The following is a 27,797-nucleotide window of genomic DNA, read 5'->3' on the forward strand; positions in this document are numbered from 1 at the left end:
TGGCTCCTAGGTCAGAGACCCAGCAAATAATACCTATTTTTCTATCCATTCTCCACTTCCCTGTCACACAGACCGGGGAAGGGACCTCCATTATGTTCAGTTAAACGGTTAGATAACAGTGTCGCCCTTAAAGAGTTTTCTGCAGCTAAATCATATCTTTAAGAACTTTCCCTTCACCATTTTCGCATGTAGCAAACACTACCCAATCCAAGAGTGACGTGTAGCTCTTTTTTTATAAAAAAATATATTTTATTACTATCATGGCAAAAGCTGATGACCTTTTGCAATAATATTAGGCCTACTTCTTTGCTGCGCTACAGTTGCACATCTTTAGTGAATGAACAAAATCCAGACTCCATATTTCTCAACAGTCAGTGGAGTTAACAAAGTACTGACTTCTCCTTCTGACATTCTCTGCCATCCACAAAGGGTGGAACACTGTCCATGTTACACCACTAAGAGATATGTTATAAACTCTATATATACCCGACTGTGGACTGACTGCACCCCTGTGCACTGGAGATCTCAAGCATAGCATTAGGCCAGTACTGTACTGTATGTTGCTCAGTAGGATGGCTTTAAGAGAAAATAATGTCTTGGTGTAAAACCAAGATAGGGAGAGAATGCACTCAGTACCTTAACATTTGCTGTCGTACAACTTTAGACAACGCTGTCAGTCAGACATATTAGGACATCAAATGTACACCCTGTTCACATCTTTACAATAGATTGCTTGAGCTCTAGAATAGTTGTATTTATTAATGTTTCTGTTCAAATTTTGGACTGGTGAAACTAGCTGTGCTTTGTATAAATGGTGGTCTAGTGGGAAATCCTCCTCCCCTCGTTTCCTCTTTTTGTTTACTTTGTTACTTCTTCTTTCTCTGATTTGAACCTTGATGTTTGAGGACAGTTGTGTATTACATTTCAGCCTTTACACAAGACATTGTTCTAAAGCAGGCATTTAATTGTTTTTGTCCTGGTAGAATATTTATGGAGAAAGTTTGGCAGGCCTTAACAGGAGAAAATCAAGCATACGAGTCCACGCTATTCTTCCCATCTACGTGCTACAGAGAACCCTTCAAGGTACAGATAATATTCTAAAGGAAATGAGCACTGTCCTTTTGAAATATAATACCCAGTAAGGAAGAGCTTAAGCCCACCAGCCTGCGTGACCAATCAGTGAGATGGAGCCTGTATTCCCATTTGTCAATCATCTAACACCCTTAGCAGAGTTTGCCAATAACAGGATGCATCTGTTTTTCAGGGATACGGCTATCCTTAACCTAGCTTCCTTTTTCGCTGAAAACCTGATGTTGTAACAATGCTCAGAGCAGGTTTCTCTATGCCCACTCCACTCCCTAACCTCTTGCCAGGATTCTACCTCAGTTGCTCTGACAGATGTTAAAGAATACTAATGCAAAAAAAAGGACAATATAATAAGAGTAACTTGGTTTTAATGTCCTGCAGAGCTGGCCTGTGTGTTCGATGAAACATGCAAAGCACTAGTTGGAAACCTGAAGTTACCATGACGATCTCTCCCAGAACTGGTTCAGAAAGCTGTAGGGTTATTTTAAAGTATAACAAATTGTTAAAGACATGAAAATATGTGTGAACTTGTCTTTGTTACCTTGTACAAATAAACCCTGAGTTTGTAAATAATTGTATACATATTTCTAAACCCGTTTAATTTTTCTATGCACTTTTATTTTATGTTATATGCCTAAAATCAGACTTGGTCATTCGAAAAGAGATTTAAACAACAAATAAATGCTGAAATGTCATTTATATAACATGCAATGTATAAATAAAGCAATATCATTGGTTGGTGATAATACATTTGACATAAGATGATAATGATTAGTTGGCCACGGTTGGGAACTTGGCCTGGACACCGGATTTACCATCCGTGCTTTAAGTGCCATTTATGGAAGATAAATATCTTTTTTGAACCTTAATGCAAAGGAGCAGTGTTCCCAATCACTGCCTTGGGACTTCGGTGTCCCCCAGGAAAATGCCTCTCCTGTGAAGTCGTGACATACACCTAGTTTCCTGAAACGAGTCACATATCTGTGAGTTGGCAGGGGGTAGAGACTCGCAGTTGTATCTGGATGGAGCCATCTCTTCCGGACCCAACACAGAACACATCCAGATTAGACAACCTTAAGCAAGCTGAGCTTGGTGAGCACCACCACTGCGTCGTTCCGGTCCATCTCTCTCAGCAACCTGGCCAGGTGTCCTACAGTCCACTCTGGGTGTTTGGTGGTGACCCCCTCCAGCACGGCCCTCAGGGGGCTCTTGCTCTCCCTCAGGGAGTAGGTGTAGGTAATCCAGGTGGCGGGGAAGGAGCAGCGAGATGCTAGGTGGCTGGTGTTCTTCACCCCAGGGCTCTCCGGGTCCAGCAGGATCACAAGCTCCTCTAGAACATCCAGGTTGTCCAGAACCGTCTGCAGTGGCGCAGACTGGAGGTCAGAACCTGGTAAGACACGGGGAAATATCACTACGGGTGAGTGACGTGTCTGGAATGCTGACTTCTGTCAATCCAGAGCCAAATACGTAAATCAAGTATTAATGGGTCGTTCCACTAAATGAGTCCCTTTTGGGTAGTGTAACTTGGTTTAAAAAAAATCTGATTATAACATTCTGTCATGAAAAGCACACTGTCAACTTAATCAAAAACACGTTTTCCCATCACGAGGTTAAATAAAATAATGACCATATTAAGTGCCAAATAATGTAACATGATTGACGATTTTGTCTTAAATCAGCCATAAATCCCCTTTTGACGGGGAATGGAAGCTTGTGTGTAACAGGGAGGGGAAATTGAATGCAAGCTTCACAATGTAAATTGTTGGGTAACAGGGTTGACGTGTTCTGCTCGACCCACTCAGTTTTCCACCATAAAATTGACAGTAGAACCAGCTCACCTGCTTTTACACTATGATTTGACTATTAGATGTTCAATGTTTCTTTTGAAGCAATTACTTAAAGGAACAGTTTAACATCTTTTCAGTCTTCATTTAATTATCCATGTGGTCTACATTAAAGGGCACTTCATTTAATATAACAGACGTTTAAAATGAAATATGGGGCACAATTTCTACTTAAAATATAAAAAAGACACAAAGGGGACCCATTTTGTGGAACCACCCACATATCATGGGAGATTTGTGCTGAAATTCGAGTGGCAAACTGAAACCTCCAGCCTTTTTGCAACTTATGGAAGAGTAGTGATGTAGAGGTACTGGTAATACCAATGAATAACAGACTGGTAGTAGCTCTATTAGTAATAGCACTTGATAACTCACTCAAAATGTCCTCTAGGCTCCTGGTCTCTGACTGTAGCAGAGCAACCTCTTCATTGACAGCTGCTGTTGTCTTATTGCTCCGTGACCGTTGGTGGGTATTCTCCATATCTGTGTCAAACCACAACCATTCAAACATAGTACAGGAAAAATGTGCTTTTTACACAGAGTACGGCAAATGGAAGAGCTAAAGCAGATTTAAGCAGCCTGACAGTTTTATTTTTTTATTCTCCCTAATGCTCATCATCCTGCTCACCTCTGAAGCAAAAAGGTCTTGATCTTCTCCTTCTCGTCTTAATATAGTTGAATAAGAGAAATGCAAGTACAGAGAAAACCAAGACGACAGTAAGCACTATCCCTGAAAGAACACAGAGGAGCGTGACAATGAGCAGTTAGACATGTTCAGCAGTATCCTAACAAAACAGTTTAGTCATCTTTTTGAATGGTGAACGACTGGTATTATCAAACTCAGTACCTTTTAAATTACTTCTAAAATGGCTCATATTTGGGGGTTGGAACTTACATGCAGTCTGATGGTTGACATGTGAAGTTGCAGAATCACTAAGTAATCTTTGATCAATGTGTTTGGCTGTGGTGGGATTTGATGTTGACACTTGGAACCTTAATGTTGTTGACCGTTGGACCTGTCGAGTCTGAAATTGACGTGAAGTCAACATATTAACTTTGGCATTCCTAATGTAATACATTTGTTTTGTTTGCTCATTGCCCTATTGAGAAGACATTGACCAAAATGTAAAACATTTGTGAATAAATATCCTCCCTGGGGCACTGTTGTTGATGTATTTAGTCCACAGATTAATAACAGCCATGATACATTTTAGAGTAGTCTTCAAAGTCTAGCACACAAACGCTCTTCATCAGCTTCATCGTCATAGGTGAAACTCACCGTGGTACTCAGGGCTCCTTTCCAACACCGTGTCTGGTCCCTAGACATAGGGTCTAGAGTTAACATTTTACTCAAACAACCAAGCACCCATAGTTTCAGCACCAGATTGAAAACAAATGGCCATCCTTTCTTTTCCTATCAAGATATGAAGCTATCCCAGAGAGAATTTGCGCTCACCTCGCTACGCAGCATTGCGTGTCTGTCGTTGCGTTGCATTCGGACAGCTTTTGATGATTTGGAGCGCAGCGAGAACAGGGTTGGCATTTCACGAAGCTCCCGTTATTGAAGCTCTGGGCGGCGACACACGGTCGATACGGTATTTCCGATCTTCCCCCATCATCATGCCTTCCACAGTTTGGACTAAATTCGTACCCTGGTCAAAAATGTATCATTGTTTGTAGACTACAAGTGTCCGCTGTGCACAGAAAAACATCAAAACGTAGCAACGTCGAAATCTTTATTTTAAATCAAGTTATCTTTGCAGCATGTCGAGTTTACCTGGTCGGATCGGATTATGTTGATGACATGGCACACATGTATTACTCGACTCATCCCAAAATGTATCCAAGTCATCAGAGCAATTATGAGAATAGTGGTCCATTTCGTTCAGAGAAGACGTAAGGAATAGACTAGGCTCTGTTAGTGGAAGCTAAACAGCAACCCTCTGTCTCAGTAATTCAGTGTTGCCAACTCCTCAGTAAGGAATGTAGCTATTGGCTGTCCTAAAAGTCGCTAAATGACGTCATCGCCTAATTTGCATAATTGACCATGTGCATGTAATTGTGATGGACGCTGTAGAAGAGAGGAATAATGTGGTGGGGAGAGACAAAAAGTGAGTAAAAAACACCCTAAAAATCTTTTGAACTACAAATTAACTTTATTCTTTCGATTCTTTAAAAAACAAATATGTCACAATTCCAACCCTCCTCCTTTATTTGGGCTTGGGACCTGCAAAAGAGACACTCTGACCGAGTTACTTATTTTATTTTACATTTAAAAATTTTAGTTTTTTATATTCCCTCCCTGAATGTAAGCCAGGGCGGGATCAGCCAGCAGCTGCTTCCCGCATGTGCTATTCATTTGCAGTCTGGACTTGGAGGGGTGAACATCTCCTGCTCTGACTGCAGCTGGGAGGGACTACTGCCGGAGGACTGGGCCGCCTGTCAGTGCTTTGGGATGGGGATGGGGATGGGGATGGGGATGGGGGTGGGGCCCACGGCAGCACCCGCTGCTCTTTGAGAAGAGTAAGAACAATACGTGCTTTCACATCAGAGTCTCCAAAAGTCTCCAATAACACCAGAAAAAGTAAGAGTCTCCAGCAGGGCTGGGGGTAGGGCTGAGCGATATGACGATAGAAAAACTTATATCGTTTCATATTATGCTCTATCGTTTATTTCATTGTGTCGCAAATCACTCTCTTTACGGCAATATTTGGACATCGCTCTGTCCATATGGCAAAAAATCATGAAGATGGAAGAATATAATTCCAAACTACAACATTTTCAGACAAGATAGAACTGCCAAAGGGGGCGGTGTTGCAATCTACTGCAAAGATAGCCTGCAGAGTTCTGTCCTACTATCCAGGTCTGTACCCAAACAATTTGAACTTCTACTTTTAAAAATCCACCTCTCTAAAAACAAGTCTCTCACCGTTGCCGCCTGCTATAGACCACCCTCTGCCCCCAGCTGTGCTCTGGACACCATATGTGAACTGATTGCCCCCCATCTATCTTCAGAGTTCGTGCTGCTAGGCGACCTAAACTGGAACATGCTTAACACCCCAGCCATCCTACAATCTAAACTTGATGCCCTCAATCTCACACAAATTATCAATGAACCTACCAGGTACCTCCCCAAAGCCTTAAACACGGGCACCCTCATAGATATCATCCTAACCAACTTCCCCTCTAAATACACCTCTGCTGTCTTCAACCAAGATCTCAGCGATCACTGCCTCATTGCCTGCATCCGTAATGGGTCAGCGGTCAAACGACCTCCACTCATCACTGTAAAACGCTCCCTGAAACACTTCTGCGAGCAGGCCTTTCTAATCGACCTGGCCGGGGTATCCTGGAAGGATATTGATCTCATCCCGTCAGTAGAGGATGCCTGGATATTTTTTTAAAATGCCTTCCTAACCATCTTAAATAAACATGCCCCATTCAAGAAATTTAGAACCAGGAACAGATATAGCCCTTGGTTCTCCCCAGACCTGACTGCCCTTAACCAACACAAAAACATCCTATGGCGTTCTGCATTAGCATCGAACAGCCCCCGTGATATGCAGCTGTTCAGGGAAGCTAGAAACCATTATACACAGGCAGTTAGAAAAGCCAAGGCTAGCTTTTTCAAGCAGAAATTTGCTTCCTGCAACACTAACTCAAAAAAGTTCTGGGACACTGTAAAGTCCATGGAGAATAAGAACACCTCCTCCCAGCTGCCCACTGCACTGAAGATAGGAAACACTGTCACCACTGATAAATCCACCATAATTGAGAATTTCAATAAGCATTTTTCTACGGCTGGCCATGCTTTCCACCTGGCTACTCCTACCCCGGACAACAGCACTGCACCCCCAACAGCAACTCGCCCAAGCCTTCCCCATTTCTCCTTCTCCCAAATCCATTCAGCTGATGTTCTGAAAGAGCTGCAAAATCTGGACCCCTACAAATCAGCCGGGCTAGACAATCTGGACCCTTTCTTTCTAAAATTATCTGCCGAAATTGTTGCCACCCCTATTACTAGCCTGTTCAACCTCTCTTTCGTGTCGTCTGAGATTCCCAAAGATTGGAAAGCAGCTGCAGTCATCCCCCTCTTCAAAGGGGGGGACACTCTTGACCCAAACTGCTACAGACCTATATCTATCCTACCGTGCCTTTCTAAGGTCTTCGAAAGCCAAGTCAACAAACAGATTACCGACCATTTCGAATCTCACCATACCTTCTCTGCTATGCAATCTGGTTTCAGAGCTGGTCATGGGTGCACCTCAGCCACGCTCAAGGTCCTAAACGATATCTTAACCGCCATCGATAAGAAACATTACTGTGCAGCCGTATTCATTGATCTGGCCAAGGCTTTCGACTCTGTCAATCACCATATCCTCATCGGCAGACTCGACACTATTGGTTTCTCAAATGATTGCCTCGCCTGGTTCACCAACTACTTCTCTGATAGAGTTCAGTGTGTCAAATCGGAGGGTCTGCTGTCCGGACCTCTGGCAGTCTCTATGGGGGTGCCACAGGGTTCAATTCTTGGACCGACTCTCTTCTCTGTATACATCAATGAGGTCGCTCTTGCTGCTGGTGAGTCCCTGATCCACCTCTACGCAGACGACACCATTCTGTATACTTCCGGCCCTTCTTTGGACACTGTGTTAACAACCCTCCAGGCAAGCTTCAATGCCATACAACTCTCCTTCCGTGGCCTCCAATTGCTCTTAAATACAAGTAAAACTAAATGCATGCTCTTCAACCGATCGCTACCTGCACCTACCCGCCTGTCCAACATCACTACTCTGGACGGCTCTGACTTAGAATACGTGGACAACTACAAATACTTAGGTGTCTGGTTAGACTGTAAACTCTCCTTCCAGACCCATATCAAACATCTCCAATCCAAAGTTAAATCTAGAATTGGCTTCCTATTTCGCAACAAAGCATCCTTCACTCATGCTGCCAAACATACCCTTGTAAAACTGACCATCCTACCAATCCTCGACTTTGGCGATGTCATTTACAAAATAGCCTCCAATACCCTACTCAACAAATTGGATGCAGTCTATCACAGTGCAATCCGTTTTATCACCAAAGCCCCATATACTACCCACCATTGCGACCTGTACGCTCTCGTTGGCTGGCCCTCGCTTCATACTCGTCGCCAAACCCACTGGCTCCATGTCATCTACAAGACCCTGCTAGGTAAAGTCCCCCCTTATCTCAGCTCGCTGGTCACCATAGCATCTCCCACCTGTAGCACACGCTCCAGCAGGTATATCTCTCTAGTCACCCCCAAAACCAATTCTTTCTTTGGCCGCCTCTCCTTCCAGTTCTCTGCTGCCAATGACTGGAACGAACTACAAAAATCTCTGAAACTGGAAACACTTATCTCCCTCACTAGCTTTAAGCACCAACTGTCAGAGCAGCTCACAGATTACTGCACCTGTACATAGACCACCTATAATTTTGCCCAAACAACTACCTCTTTCCCAACTGTATTTAATTTTAATTTATTTATTTATTTTGCTCCTTTGTACCCCATTATTTTTATTTCTACTTTGCACATTCTTCCATTGCAAAACTACCATTCCAGTATTTTACTTGCTATATTGTATTTACTTTGCCATCATGGCCTTTTTTGCCTTTACCTCCCTTCTCACCTCATTTGCTCACATTGTATATAGACTTGTTTATACTGCATTATTGACTGTATGTTTGTTTTTACTCCATGTGTAACTCTGTGTCGTTTTATCTGTCGAACTGCTTTGCTTTATCTTGGCCAGGTCGCAATTGTAAATGAGAACTTGTTCTCAACTTGCCTACCTGGTTAAATAAAGGTAAAATAAATAAATAAAATAAATAACAGCTACCGTTACAACTTACATCTGCAAAGACATGGCCCCAATTTACACGGTCGAGAAATGGGGGTTTCGTGAGTTGGTGCTGACACTCGACCCAATGCAAATACCTTTTATTTGTAAACGTATAATTCAAAATGTAATAAGAAATAGGCTTTTACATGTGTTCATTTTATATAAACTATTCAATGAATTTACAGAAAATGTGTGTATCGTGATATGTATCGTTATCGGGAAATGAAATTACCTATATCAGGATATGAGATTTTGGCCATATCGTCCAGCCTTGGTCAGGGGTGTTCGCATTAAAACCTCAATGGTGAAAAGTGTGTTGGACCTGGACAGGCTAAAGGAGGAGCACTTAAGTGACTCTGAAAGCACCAGGTTAGTCTTTTGGAATTTATCAGGGCAGTGATCTAATGAAGTGAGTAATGAGACAAAATGTACAAGTATCTTCAATGAATAATAGAAGAATAGTCATGCCTTTATGTTTAATGGCCAGTGAGTCTCCTGTAGAGTTCCATTTTAATTTAAAGTGATTAAGTTGCTACATCTGCAACTGCTCAAAGTCAGATTCATATTGATTTTCTTTTTTTTTCACAATTGGCACGTCACTCATGTTTCCAGTGTGGGCCTCTTCTCTTTAGTGTTGATAAGATCATGTCTGGCTGTTTTTAACCTCACTCTTAACTCTTCCTCTCCCTACTAGTAACCTACAGTATGATATGACAAATGGAACAAGGCGTTTTACTCCTGAAATAGAACTGTCGATAGGCTATGTAGAGGTCAGTAACTATAAAGAGCAGGTCATGTATAGAAACCTTTTTTGAAGTCATAACTGAGATTGTCATTGTCACCACTCATTTACCAATCTACAATACAGCTCCTAGTTTACACGATGCTCTCCAATTGTCATCACTGCATTTCTGCCCTAAGGTGTGTATCTGATAAAGTGATTGATACCTGTATTCAGTCGATTTCAGTGTTTCTCTTGTATTCCTCACAGGCCAGGGCCTTTAGCAATGCCTGTCTATACCTCGACTAGGGGGGAACACGGGTAAACAACAGAACTGTGTCGCAGTGCCCTGACTGACTGGAACAAATACTCAGGTACTTACAGTGGGGAGAACAAGTATTTGATACACTGCCGATTTTGCAGGTTTTCCTACTTACAAAGCATGTAGAGGTCTGTATTTAAAAAAAATCATGGGTATACTTCAACTGTGAGAGGTGGAATCTAAAACAAAAATCCAGAAATCATATTGTATGATTTGTAAGTAATTAATTTGCATTTTATTGCATGACATAAGTATTTGATACATCAGAAAAGCAGAACTTAATATTTGGTACAGAAACCTTTGTTTGCAATTACAGAGATCACACGTTTCCTGTACTTCTTGACCAGGTTTGCACACACTGCAGCAGGGATTTTGGCCCACTCCTCCATGCAGACCTTCTCCAGATCCTTCAGGTTTCGGGGCTGTCGCTGGGCAATACGGACTTTCAGCTCCCTCCAAAGATTTTCTATTGGGTTCAGGTCTGGAGACTGGCTAGGCCACTCCAGGACCTTGAGATGGTTCTTACGGAGCCACTCCTTAGTTACCCTGGCTGTGTGTTTCGGGTCGTTGTCATGCTGGAAGACCCAGCCACGACCCATCTTCAATGCTCTTACTGAGGGAAGGAGGTTGTTGGCCAAGATCTCGCGATACATGGCCCCATCCATCCTCCCCTCAATACGGTGCAGTCGTCCTGTCCCCTTTGCAGAAAAGCATCCCCAAAGAATGATGTTTCCACCTCCATGCTTCATGGTTGGGATGGTGTTCTTGGGGTTGTACTCATACTTCTTCTTCCTCCAAACACGGCGAGTGGAGTTTAGACCAAAAAGCTCTATGTTTGTCTCATCAGACCACATGACCTTCTCCCATGCCTCCTCTGGATCTTCCAGATGGTCAGTGGCAAACTTCAGATGGGCCTGGACATGCGCTGGCTTGAGCAGTAGGACCTTGCATGCGCTACAGGATTTTAATCCATGACGGCGTAGTGTGTTACTAATGGTTTTCTTTGAGACTGTGGCACCAGCTCTCTTCAGGTCATTGACCAGGTCCTGCCGTGTAGTTCTGGGCTGATCCCTCACCTTCCTCATGATCATTGATGCCCCACGAGGTGAGATCTTGCATGGAGACCCAGACCGAGGGTGATTGACCGTTATCTTGAACTTCTTCCATTTTCTAATAATTGCGCCAACAGTTGTTGCCTTCTCACCAAGCTGCTTGCATATTGTCCTGTAGCCCATCCCAGCCTTGTCCAGGTCTACAATTTTATGCCTGATGTCCTTACACAGCTCTCTGGTCTTGGCGAGTTCAAACAGGTGCAGTTAATACAGGTAATGAGTGGAGAACAGCAGGGCTTCTTAAAGAAAAACTAACAGGTCTGTGTGAGCCAGAATTCTGACTGGTTGGTAGGTGATCAAATACTTACAGTGGGGCAAAAAAGTATTTAGTCAGCCACCAATTGTGCAAGTTCTCCCACTTAAAAAGATGAGGCCTGTAATTTTCATCATAGGTACACTTCAACTATGACAGAAAAAAAATCCAGAAAATCACATTGTAGGATTTTTTATGAATTTATTAGCAAATTATGGTGGAAAATAAGTATTTGGTCAATAACAAAAGTTTCTCAATACTTTGTTATATACCCTTTGTTGGCAATGACAGAGGTCAAACGTTTTCTGTAAGTCTTCACAGGGTTTTCACACACTGTTGCTGGTATTTTGGCCCATTCCTCCATGCAGATCTCCTCTAGAGCAGTGATGTTTTGGGGCTGTTGCTGGGCAACACGGGCTTTCAACTCTCTCCAAAGATTTTCTATGGGGTTGAGATCTGGAGACTGGCTAGGCCACTCCAGGACCTTGAAATGCTTCTTGCGAAGCCACTCCTTTGTTGCCCGGGCGATGTGTTTGGGATCATTGTCATGCTGAAAGACCCAGCCACGTTTCATCTTCAATGCCCTTGCTGATGGAAGGAGGTTTTCATTCAAAATCTCACAATACATGGCCCCATTCATTCTTTCCTTTACACGGATCAGTCGTCCTGGTCCCTTTGCAGAAAAACAGCCCCAAAGCATGATGTTTCCACCCCCATGCTTCACAGTAGGTATGGTGTTCTTTGGTCCTCCAAACACGACGAGTTGAGTTTTTACCAAAAAGTTCTATTTTGGTTTCATCTGACCATATGACATTCTCCCAATCTTCTTCTGGATCATCCAAATGCTCTCTAGCAAACTTCAGACGGGCCTGGACATGTACTGGCTTAAGCAGGGGGGCACGTCTGGCACTGCAGGATTTGAGTCCCTGGCGGCGTAGTGTGTTACTGATGGTAGGCTTTGTTACTTTGGTCCCAGCTCTCTGCAGGTCATTCACTGGGTCCCCCTGTGTGGTTCTGGGATTTTTGCTCACCGTTCTTGTGATCATTTTGACCCCACGGGGTAAGATCTTGCGTGGAGCCCTAGATCGAGGGAGATTATCAGTGGTCTTGTATGTCTTCCATTTCCTAATAATTGCTCCCACAGTTGATTTCTTCAAACCAAGCTGCTTACGTATTGCAGATTCAGTCTTCCCAGCCTGGTGCAGGTCTACAATTTTGTTTCTGGTGTCCTTTGACAGCTCTTTGGTCTTGGCCATAGTGAAGTTTGGAGTGTGACTGAGGTTGTGGACAGGTGTCTTTTATACTGATAACAAGTTCAAACAGGTGCCATTAATACAGGTAACGAGTGGAGGACAGAGGAGCCTCTTAAAGAAGAAGTTACAGGTCTGTGAGAGCCAGAAATCTTGCTTGTTTGTAGGTGACCAAATACTTATTTTCCACCATAATTTGCAAATAAATTCATAAAAAATCCTACAATGTGATTTTCTGGATTTTTTCCCCCTCATTTTGTCTGTCATAGTTGAAGTGTACCTATGATGAAAATTACAGGCCTCTCTCATCTTTTTAAGTGGGAGAACTTGCACAATTGGTGGCTGACTAAATACTTTGCCCCACTGTATGTCATGCAATAAAATGCAAATTAATTACTTAAAAATCATACAATGTGATTTTCTGGATTTTTGTTTTAGATTGCGTCTCTCACAGTTGAAGTGTACCTACGATAAAAATACAGACCTCTACATGCTTTGTAAGCAGGAAAACCTGCAAATCGGCAGTGTATCAAATACTTGTTCTCCCCACTGTATGTGTAATGGTGCCGTATGAACAGTATGCCTGTATGACGATGACTTGGATGATGAGGCGGCAGGGTAGCCTAGTGGTTAGAGCATTGGACTAGTAACTGGAAGGTTGCAAGTTCAAATCCCCAAGCTGACAAGGTACAAATCTGTCGTTCTGCCCCTGAACAGGCAGTTAACCCACTGTTCCTAGGCCGTCATTGAAAATAGAATTTGTTCTTAACTGACTTGCCTAGTAAAATAAAAAAAAAAGATGACTGATGATACTTCTTATACCTGTAAACAAGTGTGCCTGATTTGAAAATACCCTGTGGTATTTCCATCCTGCCAGGTGCTGTATTGTGCTCAGATGATGAGCTGCTGCCATCAGACGAGGACGATGAGTGTCCCCCCAGCCGAGACCAGCCCCACCTTCGATTCGAGATCAAAAGCGATGACGGCTTCAGTGTGGAGGCAGACAGCATAGAGGGTGAGGTTTCAGGGAGGAAAGGGCAAATGAATAGACTTCATGTGTCTTATCTGTGGAGTGTTCATTTAGAAATAATTACACTGCCCAACACTCAAAGCAATGATTTCTGTACAAATACCCACTATTTCTACATGTGACTAAACATAAGATTATGAAAAATACTTGTTCTCGTACTTGGCTAGAATGAACTTGTGTAATAAACCATCTAGCACAAAATGTAGGCTAATTTCCATATGAATTACATTTTTGTGTTATGCTGTGTTACTCACACCTTACTCTTCTCTCTCCATTCTTCTTCCCCCTCCTTTCCCTCAGTGGCCTGGAGGGTAGTGATAGACTGTGTCCAGGAGGCGCGGGCAGGGGCAAGGCTTAGGCAGCTGTCCTTCTCTGGGATGACAGGTGTCCGTATGCTGGGCCTGCTCCACGACACGGTGGTCTTCTTGGTGGAGCAGCTCCAGGGGGCCCGCCGCTGCCATAGCCACGCCTTCCGCTTCTTTAAACAGATCAGCCAAGAGGAGGACCTGCCTGTCAACCCCTCTGGATGTGCCCGCTCTGAGGTCTACCTCAGGTCAGTGTCCCTCTGTTCTGTTCACTTCAGGGGCCCTGGAAGTTAAATATAGAAATTACAAGGGAAGTTGTTTTTGGAATGTAAATCAGAAATTGAGTCCAAGTTGTCTAACATACTCATCTTACATATCTTGTTAATATTTCAACCAACACTTCCTAGGTATCATGAGTCTTAGTTGAAATTTCAGAGAATTGGTGAATCACCACAAGTGTAATGGTGGAAACAGGTATTACTTTGTCCTCACCAACCCATACCACTGTCTAGCAAATGTCTAGAGAATCTGGGTGTTCCCCTCTGTAGGTGGTTTTCAACTTCAGTGAAAGCTAGTCTCTCTGTGTGGAGTATTGGTGAAATGTCTGTTTTGAATGTAGACAGCTGTCAGGTTTAGAGGAACAAAGGATGTCTGTGGCTGTTGTGTTTCGATGTGACTGTGAACTCCAACTCCACAGTCTGAGTAAGCTGGAAATAAGACCTGTATGAAACAAGACCTGTCTATGCTGCTCCTTTCATTAACATATGAAGAGTGTGTGGGTGATGTCCACATCCCAAATTCTACACCAGTGCTGGGCAAAATAACTATGATAAAGAAAGTCTGCATACTGTAAAATTTAACGTAACACCTTGTTCCTGTCTTCTCTTACAGGAAGTCCACCTTCGACATGTTCAACTTCCTGGCTTCCCAGCACCGCCAGCTCCCTGACATCAACCCCTACGATGAGGAGGACGGGGCGGCAGGGTAGCCTAGTGGTTAGAGCGTTGGACTAGTAACCGGAAGGTTGCAAGTTCAAATCCCCCGAGCTGACAAGATACAAATCTGTCGTTCTGCCCCTGAACAGGCAGTTAACCCACTGTTCCTAGGCCGTCATTGAAAATAAGAATTTGTTCTTAACTGACTTGCCTAGTTAAATAAAGGTAAACAACAAACAACAAGTCCCACTCAAATCCACAAGGTCAGATTACAGAGTTATTGTATGCTGGCCATCACAAAGGAAGCTAGCTAATATCTTAAAAAATGAAACTTTGGCTTAAATACTGCAGTAGCTAGTCCATGAAAGATCTTGTCTAGCGGAACATTCTTAGAACTTGTTGAACATGGCCACAAATGTTGTTCCTTTGAAAAACAACTTTCACATCAACAACTGATCCATTTATAAATTGGTAGACATATCAATGTACTCGTTCAGCCTGATGAGTAACAAAGGAGCCAGCTGTACAGCTACAGGTTTACACAATCATTTTTATAGCTGTGACTAATTCACTATTGAAATGTTGTCCATTCCTGTATTTGTAACTCCCCTAAAGTGATCTTTGTGGTTAGACTAAACCTTTCCGTCATTTCTGCAACTACCTCCCCCAAACAAGCGTGTTCTACCCTCTTGTCTTAGTCTCTAGTGACTCTTTTCTCAGAGTTCAATGTGAAAGGTCAGAAGCACATCGTCATCTTCTCTGCTTATCCCTTTTCTCATAGACGTGCCACTAGCTTGGACCTCCCCATGGCCATGCACTTCAGATATCTGGAGAGGACATCTAAGGAGGCTATAGGCGTGTACAGGTCAGCACACAACTAGTCCTGGTCCCCAGAGCCTGTGACTATGATCATGAGTCTGGGCTAAAGAGCTCATGTGTTTCTCAGTGATGTGGCCAACTGACCCCACAATAGATCATTTGTGGTCTGTCTGGAGAGGAAGCAGTCACTGTGGTTCTCTACAGCTGTCACAGCAAACTAGGGACAGAGTCATGGTTTATATTTCCTGCTTCTCCCTTTTTAAGTCTTCCTCAAGAAGTGTCATAGTGAAGGCTGTTATTCTGCTGCAAAATGAGTGACATGAATTCCCATTGACTCAGCGTCAGATAATAAATACATAAAAATAGATTTAAATAAATTAATTGAATAGCCAAGGACATTAGCTATGGAAACTGGTGTTCAATCAGTCCAGAGTGTGTTTGCGGAGACGACATAAATCCTATGGTTCATCCCAACGAGACCTTATTTGGTGGATCCACTAATTGTGGGTTTGAATAAATACATGTTATTGATACCAACATAATACATGTTCCTTAAACTAAAACTAAGTCCCCTGTCTCTTTTCCCTCCTTCCTCCACAGGGTATCGGCTGCTACATGTTCCGTATCGATGACTTTGACGTGGTGGACGCCACGATGCACAGCAATGCGGGGCGCTTCATCAACCACTTCTGCGAGCCCAACTGCTACTCATGCGTCATCAACGTGGAGGGCCAGAAGCACATCGTCATCTTTGCCCTGTGCAAGATCTACCAGGGCGAGGAGTTTACTGTCATGACTGTCCTGTGAGGATTACAATGGGTCAGATCAGCCTGGCAATGGTTGACAATAACCAGACCTTCTCTCACCCACTAAAGAGGGGAGGAGGGAGCCCTGTCGTAAATGTAAGTAGACTTTCTCTCCCCCTCCAATATTTAACCCAAGTAATGCTCTTTGTTAACTTTTCCCCCCGAAACTCTAACACGGTCTAATGGAACAATAATTCTAACATAAGAATGTGGGGAATGGTCAGTGGAGAGCTATGGAAAATGAACGTAACATTGGTTTTCATTTTGTGATGTCATTAAACTCTATGGACAAAAAACTGTAACTTGGAAAGTAAATCCCCGTTATCTGTCAAGTTTCCATCTAATACGTTGTGCATATAATATGAAAAATGATTAAAGTATTGTTGTTAAGATATTAATGTGGTTTTAGGAGGTATAAGCGAATCTATCTCCTATAAACTGTGCATAAGTAAGTAGCCAAGCACCGAGTGAGGTCGGAGAGCATGTCAGACTGATGGAACCGTCCTTTTCGGCCAGAGTGCATGAAAAAGCTTGGTAACGAAATTAACATTAGACCAGAAAATATGAGGCAATAGCTACATGTTTGAAATGGTTGGAACTTTGAACCTCAACACGAGGTGAAGAAATAAACTCACCTTCCTTTAGACCAGAGAGACGGCAAGCTGCATCTCAAGACCATAGTAGTATGAATCCTGAATAATCAACACGAGGTGTAGGATAGAAGCTCACCTCCCAGACAACCACTGAGACAGCTATCGAGTCAAATATCTAGAAAAGGGAATCTAAATTAGACTTTTCTACTAAGCTCATCACCAATGGGAACCGTCGACACGGCTGATTAGTTATCTTCCAGAGTGAACAACAGTAGAAGACGAGAAAAGGGATACCCCTTTTGGGCAATCAGAGCCATACAGTTTTCCACTGAAAGGCCAACAACCTTCCTAACGAGGGCCGGTTCCGACCGAATATAGGAACTTGCACGTAAATATATTAATGATTTCTTATTTCAAAGGTGCAGCGATTTGTGTGCAAACTACAGTTGAACTTAAGTTGGAGTCATTAAACCAAATTTTTCAACCACACCACAAATTGCTGGTTAAATGCAACTGCTGTGTCAGATTTTTTTTAAACGTTACAGAAAAAGCCTACCATGCAATAATCTGAGACAGCGCTCAGACGTAAAAGTATTTCTTCGCCATGTTGGAGTCAACAGAAATACGAAATTACATCATAAATATTTCCTTACCTTTGATGATCTTTCATCAGAATGTAGTGCAAGGAGTCCTAGTTCCACAATAAATTGTTGTTTTGTTCCATAATGTCCAATACTAGTGTCCAATTAGCTGCATATGCCACCACTTTCAGCTCACGTGCCCAAAAACTGACTGCTGGTCCAGGACAACTCGCACGAAAACTTCTAAAAGATATATTCCAGGTCGAATAAACTGGTCAAACTAAGTAGAGAATCAATCTTCAGGATGTTATTTTCATATATATCCAATAATGTTCCAACCGGATCATACGTTTTCAGCTGCAGCCAAATGGAACGGCGGTGGCACCCACAGAGAAATGCGCCACAGGAAAATGGCATTCTGTCGGGACAGTGACTATTTCCCCTCCAATTCGGTCAAAGTTCACAGCAAATGCTCCATTCCACTTTCTACTGAATGAGGACATCTAGTGGAAGGCGTAGGATGTGCTACCAGATCCATATCTTGTTGGTAAAGGAGGGGGCGATGACATCATTCAGAATTTCACTTCTTGTTTGGAAGATTGCCTGCCCTATGAGTTCTGTTATACTCACAGACATAATTCAAACAGTTTTAGAAACTTCAGAGTATTTTCTATCCAATAATATGCATATATTAGCAATCTAGGACAGAGTAGGATGCAGTTGACTATGGGCACGCAATTCATCCAAAGTGAAAATACTTCCCCTTATCCTCAACAAGTTCTAACTATAGCTTTGGCAAGTCGGTTAGGACATCTACTTTGTGCATGACACAAGTCATTTTCCAACAATTGTATACAGACAGATTATTTCACTGACCCACACAATTCCAGTGGGTCAGAAGTTTACATAGACTAAGTTGTCTGTACCTTTAAACAGATTGGAAAATTCCAGAAAATTATGTCATGGCTTTAGAAGTTTGAGTCAATTGGAGGTGTACCTGTGGATGTATTTCAAGGCCTACCTTCAAACTCATTGCCTCTTTGCTTGACATCATAGGAAAATCAAAAGAAATCAGCTTCAGAAAAAAAACCTCCACAAGTCTGATTCATCATTGGGAGCAATTCCCAAACGCCTGAAGGTACCACGTTCATCTGACCAAGAATAGTACGCAATATAAACACCATGGGACCACGCTGCCGTCATACCACTCAGGAAGAAGACGCGTTCTGTCTCCTAGAGATGAACGTACTTTGGTGCAAAAAGTGCAAATCAATCCCAGAACAACAGCAAAGGACCTTGTGAAGATGCTGGAGGAAATGAACACAAAAGTATCTATATCCACAGTAAAACGAGTCCTATATCGACATAATCCGAAAGGCCGCTCAGCAAGGAAGAAGCCACTGCTCCAAAACCGCCATAAAAAAGCCAGACTACGGTTTGCAACTGCACATGGGGACAAAGATCGTACTTTTTGGAGAAATGTCCTATGGTCTGATGAAACAAACAGAACTGTTTGGCCATAATGACCATCGTTATGTTTGGAGGAAAAAGGGGGAGGCTTGCAAGCCGAAGACACCATCCCAACCGTGCAGCACGGGGTGGCAGCATCATGTTGTGGGGGTGCTTTGCTGCTGGAGGGACTGGTGCACTTCACAAAATAGATGGCATCATGAGGGAGGAATATTACGCTGATATATTGAAGCAACATCTCAAGACATCAGTCAAGAAGTTAAATCTTGGTCGCAAATGGGTCTTCCAAATGGACAATGACCCCAAGCATACTTCCAAAGTTTGGCAAAATGGCTTAAGGACAACAAAGTCAAGGTATTGGAGTGGCCATCACAAAGCCCTAACCTCAATCCTATAGAACATTTGTGGGCAGAACTGAAAAAGCGTGTGTGAGCAAGGAGGCCTACAAACCTGACTCAGTTACACCAGCTCTGTCAGGAGGAATGGGCCAAAATTCACCCAACTTATTGTGGGAAGCTTGTGGAAGGCTACCCAAAATGTTTGACCCACGTTAAACAATTTAAAGGCAATGCTATCAAATACAAATTGAGTGTATGTAAACATCTGACCATCTGGGAATGTGATGAAAAAAATAAAAGCTGAAATAAAACATTCTCTCTACTATTATTCTGACATTTCACATTCTTAAAATAAAGTGGTGATTCTAACTGACCTAAGACATGGAATTTGTACTAAGATTAAATGTCAGGAATTGTGAAAAACTGAGTTTAGATGTATTTGGGTAAGGTGTATGTAAACTTCCGACTTCAACTGTATATGATTAATGTCAGAAAAGTTCTAAAATGTATCGAAGATAAGTATCTTTTTCTCTTTCTCTCCATGTTGTTGTGTAAAAAGCCAGTATATTGTAGAAGTCCACTAGGGACCTTTGTCTCATGTATTAAGTGTGTATGTTATCCTGTTATTATTTAGTTAGCTAGTAAATAGACAATTATACCCATTTGTGTAGTACTGAAGTAAGGCTGGGGTTTTTGCAGATGCATGAGGTTACAACTGTTCAGAATGATGATATGATGAGGTAATCATTAATAAGAGGACTGTTTATCGTTGAAATAGATGTATACCTTATGAGTTCAGTTTTCAAGATGGTAACACTTTAAACAACCTCTTCCATGGTGGCCCAAATCCTAATGAGTTCATTGTGACAGAATTATTTAATCGTGTAACAATTAAACATAGTTAACAGATTAAATAAATAACAGTCATTAGATTAATGAAAGAAGTTCCCCATCAAAGACCCAGCAAGCAAGCTCAACTGCAACTACGGAGCCCAGAAATGTAGATGCTTCCTCAACTAGGGGCAGGACGAAGTGGGACTGCCTCAGTCCCAGCAGGGTAAGCAAGGTGCTAGGGGAGGGGTAAGAGAGCAGAGGCAACATGGGAAGACAACAGAGGTTAATAGGCTCTGGAGGAGGAGATAATACAGGGGAAGATGAGCCACTACGAAGAGACTGGGAGAAGAACCAGGGCCAGGAGATGGGGAGCAAGAGGGAAGAGGAGCGCCACACAGGGACATGCATCCATAAGCTCACATTGGCTCCTAACCGATATGCACCTGCCAGAGGTTGGGCAAGTTCGCCACAGGAAAGAGCGGAAGAAGCTACTGTTATGGCATGGGTTTTTTCTCGATAACAGGAAACTGAACGCTGCAGACATATTGTGGTTATGCTGGTTCTATGTTGCATGAAGGTATTTCCCATTATGTATAACGTCAATCCCTTTCTGTTGAAATAAGGGTGGACCTGATAAGCTAGACTTGGAGAGATTCCTTATCTTTTTTTGTCAGGAGGCGGGGGATTTTATTTTTTTTCGACACCCATAATCATGTTGGCTCCATCCTTTCTAGTTGATCCCTTAGAGATATAGCTGTCTTTACTTTAATCATTGTTTTATTTATTTGAAATTATTTTTCACAGAGCTCATCATGCATCAGGTTGTACATATTTGCTTTCCGTTGACTGTTCAGAGAACCATGGTGCTAGATATGATGGGCCATAGACTTTGTGGCTCCTAGGTCAGAGACCCAGCAAATAATACCTATTTTTCTATCCATTCTCCACTTCCCTGTCACACAGACCGGGGAAGGGACCTCCATTATGTTCAGTTAAACGGTTAGATAACAGTGTCGCCCTTAAAGAGTTTTCTGCAGCTAAATCATATCTTTAAGAACTTTCCCTTCACCATTTTCGCATGTAGCAAACACTACCCAATCCAAGAGTGACGTGTAGCTCTTTTTTTATAAAAAAATATATTTTATTACTATCATGGCAAAAGCTGATGACCTTTTGCAATAATATTAGGCCTACTTCTTTGCTGCGCTACAGTTGCACATCTTTAGTGAATGAACAAAATCCAGACTCCATATTTCTCAACAGTCAGTGGAGTTAACAAAGTACTGACTTCTCCTTCTGACATTCTCTGCCATCCACAAAGGGTGGAACACTGTCCATGTTACACCACTAAGAGATATGTTATAAACTCTATATATACCCGACTGTGGACTGACTGCACCCCTGTGCACTGGAGATCTCAAGCATAGCATTAGGCCAGTACTGTACTGTATGTTGCTCAGTAGGATGGCTTTAAGAGAAAATAATGTCTTGGTGTAAAACCAAGATAGGGAGAGAATGCACTCAGTACCTTAACATTTGCTGTCGTACAACTTTAGACAACGCTGTCAGTCAGACATATTAGGACATCAAATGTACACCCTGTTCACATCTTTACAATAGATTGCTTGAGCTCTAGAATAGTTGTATTTATTAATGTTTCTGTTCAAATTTTGGACTGGTGAAACTAGCTGTGCTTTGTATAAATGGTGGTCTAGTGGGAAATCCTCCTCCCCTCGTTTCCTCTTTTTGTTTACTTTGTTACTTCTTCTTTCTCTGATTTGAACCTTGATGTTTGAGGACAGTTGTGTATTACATTTCAGCCTTTACACAAGACATTGTTCTAAAGCAGGCATTTAATTGTTTTTGTCCTGGTAGAATATTTATGGAGAAAGTTTGGCAGGCCTTAACAGGAGAAAATCAAGCATACGAGTCCACGCTATTCTTCCCATCTACGTGCTACAGAGAACCCTTCAAGGTACAGATAATATTCTAAAGGAAATGAGCACTGTCCTTTTGAAATATAATACCCAGTAAGGAAGAGCTTAAGCCCACCAGCCTGCGTGACCAATCAGTGAGATGGAGCCTGTATTCCCATTTGTCAATCATCTAACACCCTTAGCAGAGTTTGCCAATAACAGGATGCATCTGTTTTTCAGGGATACGGCTATCCTTAACCTAGCTTCCTTTTTCGCTGAAAACCTGATGTTGTAACAATGCTCAGAGCAGGTTTCTCTATGCCCACTCCACTCCCTAACCTCTTGCCAGGATTCTACCTCAGTTGCTCTGACAGATGTTAAAGAATACTAATGCAAAAAAAAGGACAATATAATAAGAGTAACTTGGTTTTAATGTCCTGCAGAGCTGGCCTGTGTGTTCGATGAAACATGCAAAGCACTAGTTGGAAACCTGAAGTTACCATGACGATCTCTCCCAGAACTGGTTCAGAAAGCTGTAAGGTTATTTTAAAGTATAACAAATTGTTAAAGACATGAAAATATGTGTGAACTTGTCTTTGTTACCTTGTACAAATAAACCCTGAGTTTGTAAATAATTGTATACATATTTCTAAACCCGTTTAATTTTTCTATGCACTTTTATTTTATGTTATATGCCTAAAATCAGACTTGGTCATTCGAAAAGAGATTTAAACAACAAATAAATGCTGAAATGTCATTTATATAACATGCAATGTATAAATAAAGCAATATCATTGGTTGGTGATAATACATTTGACATAAGATGATAATGATTAGTTGGCCACGGTTGGGAACTTGGCCTGGACACCGGATTTACCATCCGTGCTTTAAGTGCCTTTTTTGAACCTTAATGCAAAGGAGCAGTGTTCCCAATCACTGCCTTGGGACTTCGGTGTCCCCCAGGAAAATGCCTCTCCTGTGAAGTCGTGACATACACCTAGTTTCCTGAAACGAGTCACATATCTGTGAGTTGGCAGGGGGTAGAGACTCGCAGTTGTATCTGGATGGAGCCATCTCTTCCGGACCCAACACAGAACACATCCAGATTAGACAACCTTAAGCAAGCTGAGCTTGGTGAGCACCACCACTGCGTCGTTCCGGTCCATCTCTCTCAGCAACCTGGCCAGGTGTCCTACAGTCCACTCTGGGTGTTTGGTGGTGACCCCCTCCAGCACGGCCCTCAGGGGGCTCTTGCTCTCCCTCAGGGAGTAGGTGTAGGTAATCCAGGTGGCGGGGAAGGAGCAGCGAGATGCTAGGTGGCTGGTGTTCTTCACCCCAGGGCTCTCCGGGTCCAGCAGGATCACAAGCTCCTCTAGAACATCCAGGTTGTCCAGAACCGTCTGCAGTGGCGCAGACTGGAGGTCAGAACCTGGTAAGACACGGGGAAATATCACTACGGGTGAGTGACGTGTCTGGAATGCTGACTTCTGTCAATCCAGAGCCAAATACGTAAATCAAGTATTAATGGGTCGTTCCACTAAATGAGTCCCTTTTGGGTAGTGTAACTTGGTTTAAAAAAAATCTGATTATAACATTCTGTCATGAAAAGCACACTGTCAACTTAATCAAAAACACGTTTTCCCATCACGAGGTTAAATAAAATAATGACCATATTAAGTGCCAAATAATGTAACATGATTGACGATTTTGTCTTAAATCAGCCATAAATCCCCTTTTGACGGGGAATGGAAGCTTGTGTGTAACAGGGAGGGGAAATTGAATGCAAGCTTCACAATGTAAATTGTTGGGTAACAGGGTTGACGTGTTCTGCTCGACCCACTCAGTTTTCCACCATAAAATTGACAGTAGAACCAGCTCACCTGCTTTTACACTATGATTTGACTATTAGATGTTCAATGTTTCTTTTGAAGCAATTACTTAAAGGAACAGTTTAACATCTTTTCAGTCTTCATTTAATTATCCATGTGGTCTACATTAAAGGGCACTTCATTTAATATAACAGACGTTTAAAATGAAATATGGGGCACAATTTCTACTTAAAATATAAAAAAGACACAAAGGGGACCCATTTTGTGGAACCACCCACATATCATGGGAGATTTGTGCTGAAATTCGAGTGGCAAACTGAAACCTCCAGCCTTTTTGCAACTTATGGAAGAGTAGTGATGTAGAGGTACTGGTAATACCAATGAATAACAGACTGGTAGTAGCTCTATTAGTAATAGCACTTGATAACTCACTCAAAATGTCCTCTAGGCTCCTGGTCTCTGACTGTAGCAGAGCAACCTCTTCATTGACAGCTGCTGTTGTCTTATTGCTCCGTGACCGTTGGTGGGTATTCTCCATATCTGTGTCAAACCACAACCATTCAAACATAGTACAGGAAAAATGTGCTTTTTACACAGAGTACGGCAAATGGAAGAGCTAAAGCAGATTTAAGCAGCCTGACAGTTTTATTTTTTTATTCTCCCTAATGCTCATCATCCTGCTCACCTCTGAAGCAAAAAGGTCTTGATCTTCTCCTTCTCGTCTTAATATAGTTGAATAAGAGAAATGCAAGTACAGAGAAAACCAAGACGACAGTAAGCACTATCCCTGAAAGAACACAGAGGAGCGTGACAATGAGCAGTTAGACATGTTCAGCAGTATCCTAACAAAACAGTTTAGTCATCTTTTTGAATGGTGAACGACTGGTATTATCAAACTCAGTACCTTTTAAATTACTTCTAAAATGGCTCATATTTGGGGGTTGGAACTTACATGCAGTCTGATGGTTGACATGTGAAGTTGCAGAATCACTAAGTAATCTTTGATCAATGTGTTTGGCTGTGGTGGGATTTGATGTTGACACTTGGAACCTTAATGTTGTTGACCGTTGGACCTGTCGAGTCTGAAATTGACGTGAAGTCAACATATTAACTTTGGCATTCCTAATGTAATACATTTGTTTTGTTTGCTCATTGCCCTATTGAGAAGACATTGACCAAAATGTAAAACATTTGTGAATAAATATCCTCCCTGGGGCACTGTTGTTGATGTATTTAGTCCACAGATTAATAACAGCCATGATACATTTTAGAGTAGTCTTCAAAGTCTAGCACACAAACGCTCTTCATCAGCTTCATCGTCATAGGTGAAACTCACCGTGGTACTCAGGGCTCCTTTCCAACACCGTGTCTGGTCCCTAGACATAGGGTCTAGAGTTAACATTTTACTCAAACAACCAAGCACCCATAGTTTCAGCACCAGATTGAAAACAAATGGCCATCCTTTCTTTTCCTATCAAGATATGAAGCTATCCCAGAGAGAATTTGCGCTCACCTCGCTACGCAGCATTGCGTGTCTGTCGTTGCGTTGCATTCGGACAGCTTTTGATGATTTGGAGCGCAGCGAGAACAGGGTTGGCATTTCACGAAGCTCCCGTTATTGAAGCTCTGGGCGGCGACACACGGTCGATACGGTATTTCCGATCTTCCCCCATCATCATGCCTTCCACAGTTTGGACTAAATTCGTACCCTGGTCAAAAATGTATCATTGTTTGTAGACTACAAGTGTCCGCTGTGCACAGAAAAACATCAAAACGTAGCAACGTCGAAATCTTTATTTTAAATCAAGTTATCTTTGCAGCATGTCGAGTTTACCTGGTCGGATCGGATTATGTTGATGACATGGCACACATGTATTACTCGACTCATCCCAAAATGTATCCAAGTCATCAGAGCAATTATGAGAATAGTGGTCCATTTCGTTCAGAGAAGACGTAAGGAATAGACTAGGCTCTGTTAGTGGAAGCTAAACACCAACCCTCTGTCTCAGTAATCCAGTGTTGCCAACTCCTCAGTAAGGAATGTAGCTATTGGCTGTCCTAAAAGTCGCTAAATGACGTCATCGCCTAATTTGCATAATTGGCCATGTGCATGTAATTGTGATGGACGCTGTAGAAGAGAGGAATAATGTGGTGGGGAGAGACAAAAAGTGAGTAAAAAACACCCTAAATATCTTTTGAACTACAAATTAAGCACCCGCTGCTCTTTGAGAAGAGTAAGAACAATACGTGCTTTCACATCAGAGTCTCCAAAAGTCTCCAATAACACCAGAAAAAGTCGCTAGTCGCTTTTTTGAAAATGTGTTGCTAGAAGGGTCTGAATACTCGCTAAATATAGCGATCGACCTTGTATCGGATTCTGTCTGGACCGAAAGTGTATGGCATGTCATCCTATTTCTGTCCAGACAGCATCAGATAGGCCTATATGGGCTACATATAGAGAGCGGTATTTCTCTCGCTTGGATGCTTTACATTTTATTCACTTCAAGGGCTTTATTGACATTGGAAACATGTTAACATTGCCAAAGCAAGTGAAGTAGATAATAAACAAGAGAAGTTCCAAAAGAATAAAGACATTTCAAATGTCACATTGTGTCTATATACAGTGTGCTAACGATGTGCAAATAGTTAAATTACAAAAGGGAAAATAAAAAAACATAAATATGGGTTGTATTTACGATGGTGTTTGTTCCCCACTGGTTTCCCTTTTCTTGTGGCAACAGGTCACAAATCTTGCTGCTGTGATGGCACACTGTGGTATTTCACCCAGTAGATATGGGAGTTTATCAAAATTGGGTTTGTTTTTTAATTCTTTGTGGATCATTGTAATCTGATGGAAATATGTGTGTCTAAAATGGTCATACATTTGGCAGGAGATTAGGAAGTGCAGCTCAGTTTCCACCTCATTTTGTGTGCACATAGCCTGTTTTCTGTACATTGTCAAAGCTTTCCTTAAGTTTGGGTCAGTCACAATGGTCAGATATTCTGCCACTGTGTACTCTCTGTTTAGGGCCAAAAAGCGTTCTAGTTTGTGCCGTTTAAAAAAAAATCTTTCCAATGTGTCAAGTAATTATCTTTTTGTTTTTTCATGATTTGGTTGTGTCCAATTGTGTTGCTGTCCTGGGGGTCTGTGGGGTCTGTTTGTGTTTGTGCTTTCTTTGATGATATCGTTTCAGCACAGCTGAAGCGAGAGTGCTCACTCTCACCAAAATCTGTCCAGAATAAGCCCAATTAGTTTCTATGGGAATAATATGCAGACCTAAACTTGTCGCCTGCTTTCCCGCCTTTGGAACAAAGACTCCAATTTTAAGGGCGGAGACATGAACATCTCATCATTATAGACAGATCTCTGGTTTCAGCACCTTGCAAATTGTAAAGGATAGTTGGTGGGTGAAAAGTGCACTGTTAGGATGCTTGATTGCCCTAAAGTAAATTGATGTTACACCAAAATTATATAATTACTCCTGTCTAAATAATATCATTAAAATACTTCACCAGAGAGCATGACATTGCCACGGAGGATCATTTGTATATTTTTTATTTTTTATCTGTGGATTGCTTCATATCACAAGTGTGTTTGGGAAGCCCCAATTTGGGTAGTGCATGTGTGGCAGTAGGTCTAGCTGATTGAGTTACAACTGTCAGTGAAAAGCGTCTAAAACATCTGAACATAATGTAGAGTTACACAGTAGTTATGACAACTTCCAGAGACCTCATCCAACCTCTTGCAGCATGAACTGACATGTTGTCCACCCAATCAAAGGATCAGAGAATGAATCTAGTACTGAAAGCATAAGCTATAGCCAGCTAGCACTGCAGTGCATAAAATGTTGTGAGTAGTTGACTCAAAAAGAGAAAAACAATAGTA

The 27,797-nt window shown here is 42.2% G+C and overlaps 3 protein-coding genes across 4 annotated transcripts; 1 reads left to right on the forward strand and 2 right to left on the reverse strand.

The window, feature by feature from the left end:
• Window positions 1-1,437: 1,437 nt before the first annotated feature.
• On the reverse strand, window positions 1,438-25,951 carry LOC109907167 (IGF-like family receptor 1). Of its 2 annotated transcripts, XR_004205004.1 has the most exons (8): window positions 25,746-25,950; window positions 25,425-25,620; window positions 25,248-25,287; window positions 24,864-24,993; window positions 24,597-24,698; window positions 24,344-24,451; window positions 22,989-23,511; window positions 1,438-1,950 (listed from the first exon to the last, which is right to left on the reverse strand). XR_004205004.1 is itself a non-coding variant. In XM_031802918.1 (7 exons), exons 1-7 carry the CDS (start codon window positions 25,846-25,848, stop codon window positions 23,189-23,191), a joined length of 1,002 nt encoding a protein of 333 aa, XP_031658778.1. In that variant the 5' UTR covers window positions 25,849-25,951; the 3' UTR covers window positions 22,496-23,188. The 2 variants fall into 2 exon arrangements, 1 of the variants encoding a protein (XP_031658778.1); XM_031802918.1 differs by lacking the exon at window positions 1,438-1,950 and having other exon boundaries at window positions 22,496-23,511; window positions 25,746-25,951.
• Window positions 1,683-4,916, reverse strand: LOC109907103 (IGF-like family receptor 1). The gene is made up of 7 exons (XM_031802913.1): window positions 4,708-4,916; window positions 4,387-4,582; window positions 4,210-4,249; window positions 3,826-3,955; window positions 3,559-3,660; window positions 3,306-3,413; window positions 1,683-2,473 (listed from the first exon to the last, which is right to left on the reverse strand). Exons 1-7 carry the CDS (start codon window positions 4,808-4,810, stop codon window positions 2,151-2,153), a joined length of 1,002 nt encoding a protein of 333 aa, XP_031658773.1. The 5' UTR covers window positions 4,811-4,916; the 3' UTR covers window positions 1,683-2,150.
• LOC109877432 (histone-lysine N-methyltransferase 2B-like) lies at window positions 13,704-16,351 on the forward strand. Its single transcript, XM_031803469.1, has 5 exons — window positions 13,704-14,038; window positions 14,682-14,761; window positions 14,961-14,988; window positions 15,507-15,594; window positions 16,145-16,351. The coding sequence occupies exons 1-5, from the start codon at window positions 13,704-13,706 to the stop codon at window positions 16,349-16,351; spliced, it is 738 nt and encodes a 245-aa protein (XP_031659329.1).
• Window positions 25,952-27,797: the final 1,846 nt, after the last annotated feature.

The sequence above is a fragment of the Oncorhynchus kisutch genome, linkage group LG2, assembly GCF_002021735.2.
Source record: "Oncorhynchus kisutch isolate 150728-3 linkage group LG2, Okis_V2, whole genome shotgun sequence".
NCBI lineage: Eukaryota > Metazoa > Chordata > Actinopteri > Salmoniformes > Salmonidae > Oncorhynchus > Oncorhynchus kisutch.

Bases quoted from the DNA above. Each gene is read 5' to 3' on its own strand.
- LOC109907103 (XM_031802913.1), bottom strand. From the start codon at position 4,810: ATGGACCACTATTCTCATAATTGCTCTGATGACTTGGATACATTTTGG. The intron at 4,583-4,707 runs GTAAACTCGACA...ATTTTTGACCAG, and splicing joins ACATAATCCGATCCGACCAG to GGTACGAATTTAGTCCAAAC. The intron at 3,661-3,825 runs GTAAGTTCCAAC...GTGTTCTTTCAG, and splicing joins TGTCAACCATCAGACTGCAT to GGATAGTGCTTACTGTCGTC.
- LOC109877432 (XM_031803469.1), top strand. From the start codon at position 13,704: ATGAATTACATTTTTGTGTTATGCTGTGTTACTCACACCTTACTCTTC. The intron at 14,989-15,506 runs GTCAGATTACAG...CTTTTCTCATAG, and splicing joins GTCCCACTCAAATCCACAAG to ACGTGCCACTAGCTTGGACC. The intron at 15,595-16,144 runs GCACACAACTAG...CTTCCTCCACAG, and splicing joins CTATAGGCGTGTACAGGTCA to GGTATCGGCTGCTACATGTT.
- LOC109907167 (XM_031802918.1), bottom strand. From the start codon at position 25,848: ATGGACCACTATTCTCATAATTGCTCTGATGACTTGGATACATTTTGG. The intron at 25,621-25,745 runs GTAAACTCGACA...ATTTTTGACCAG, and splicing joins ACATAATCCGATCCGACCAG to GGTACGAATTTAGTCCAAAC. The intron at 24,994-25,247 runs GTGAGTTTCACC...CGTCAATTTCAG, and splicing joins AAGGAGCCCTGAGTACCACG to ACTCGACAGGTCCAACGGTC.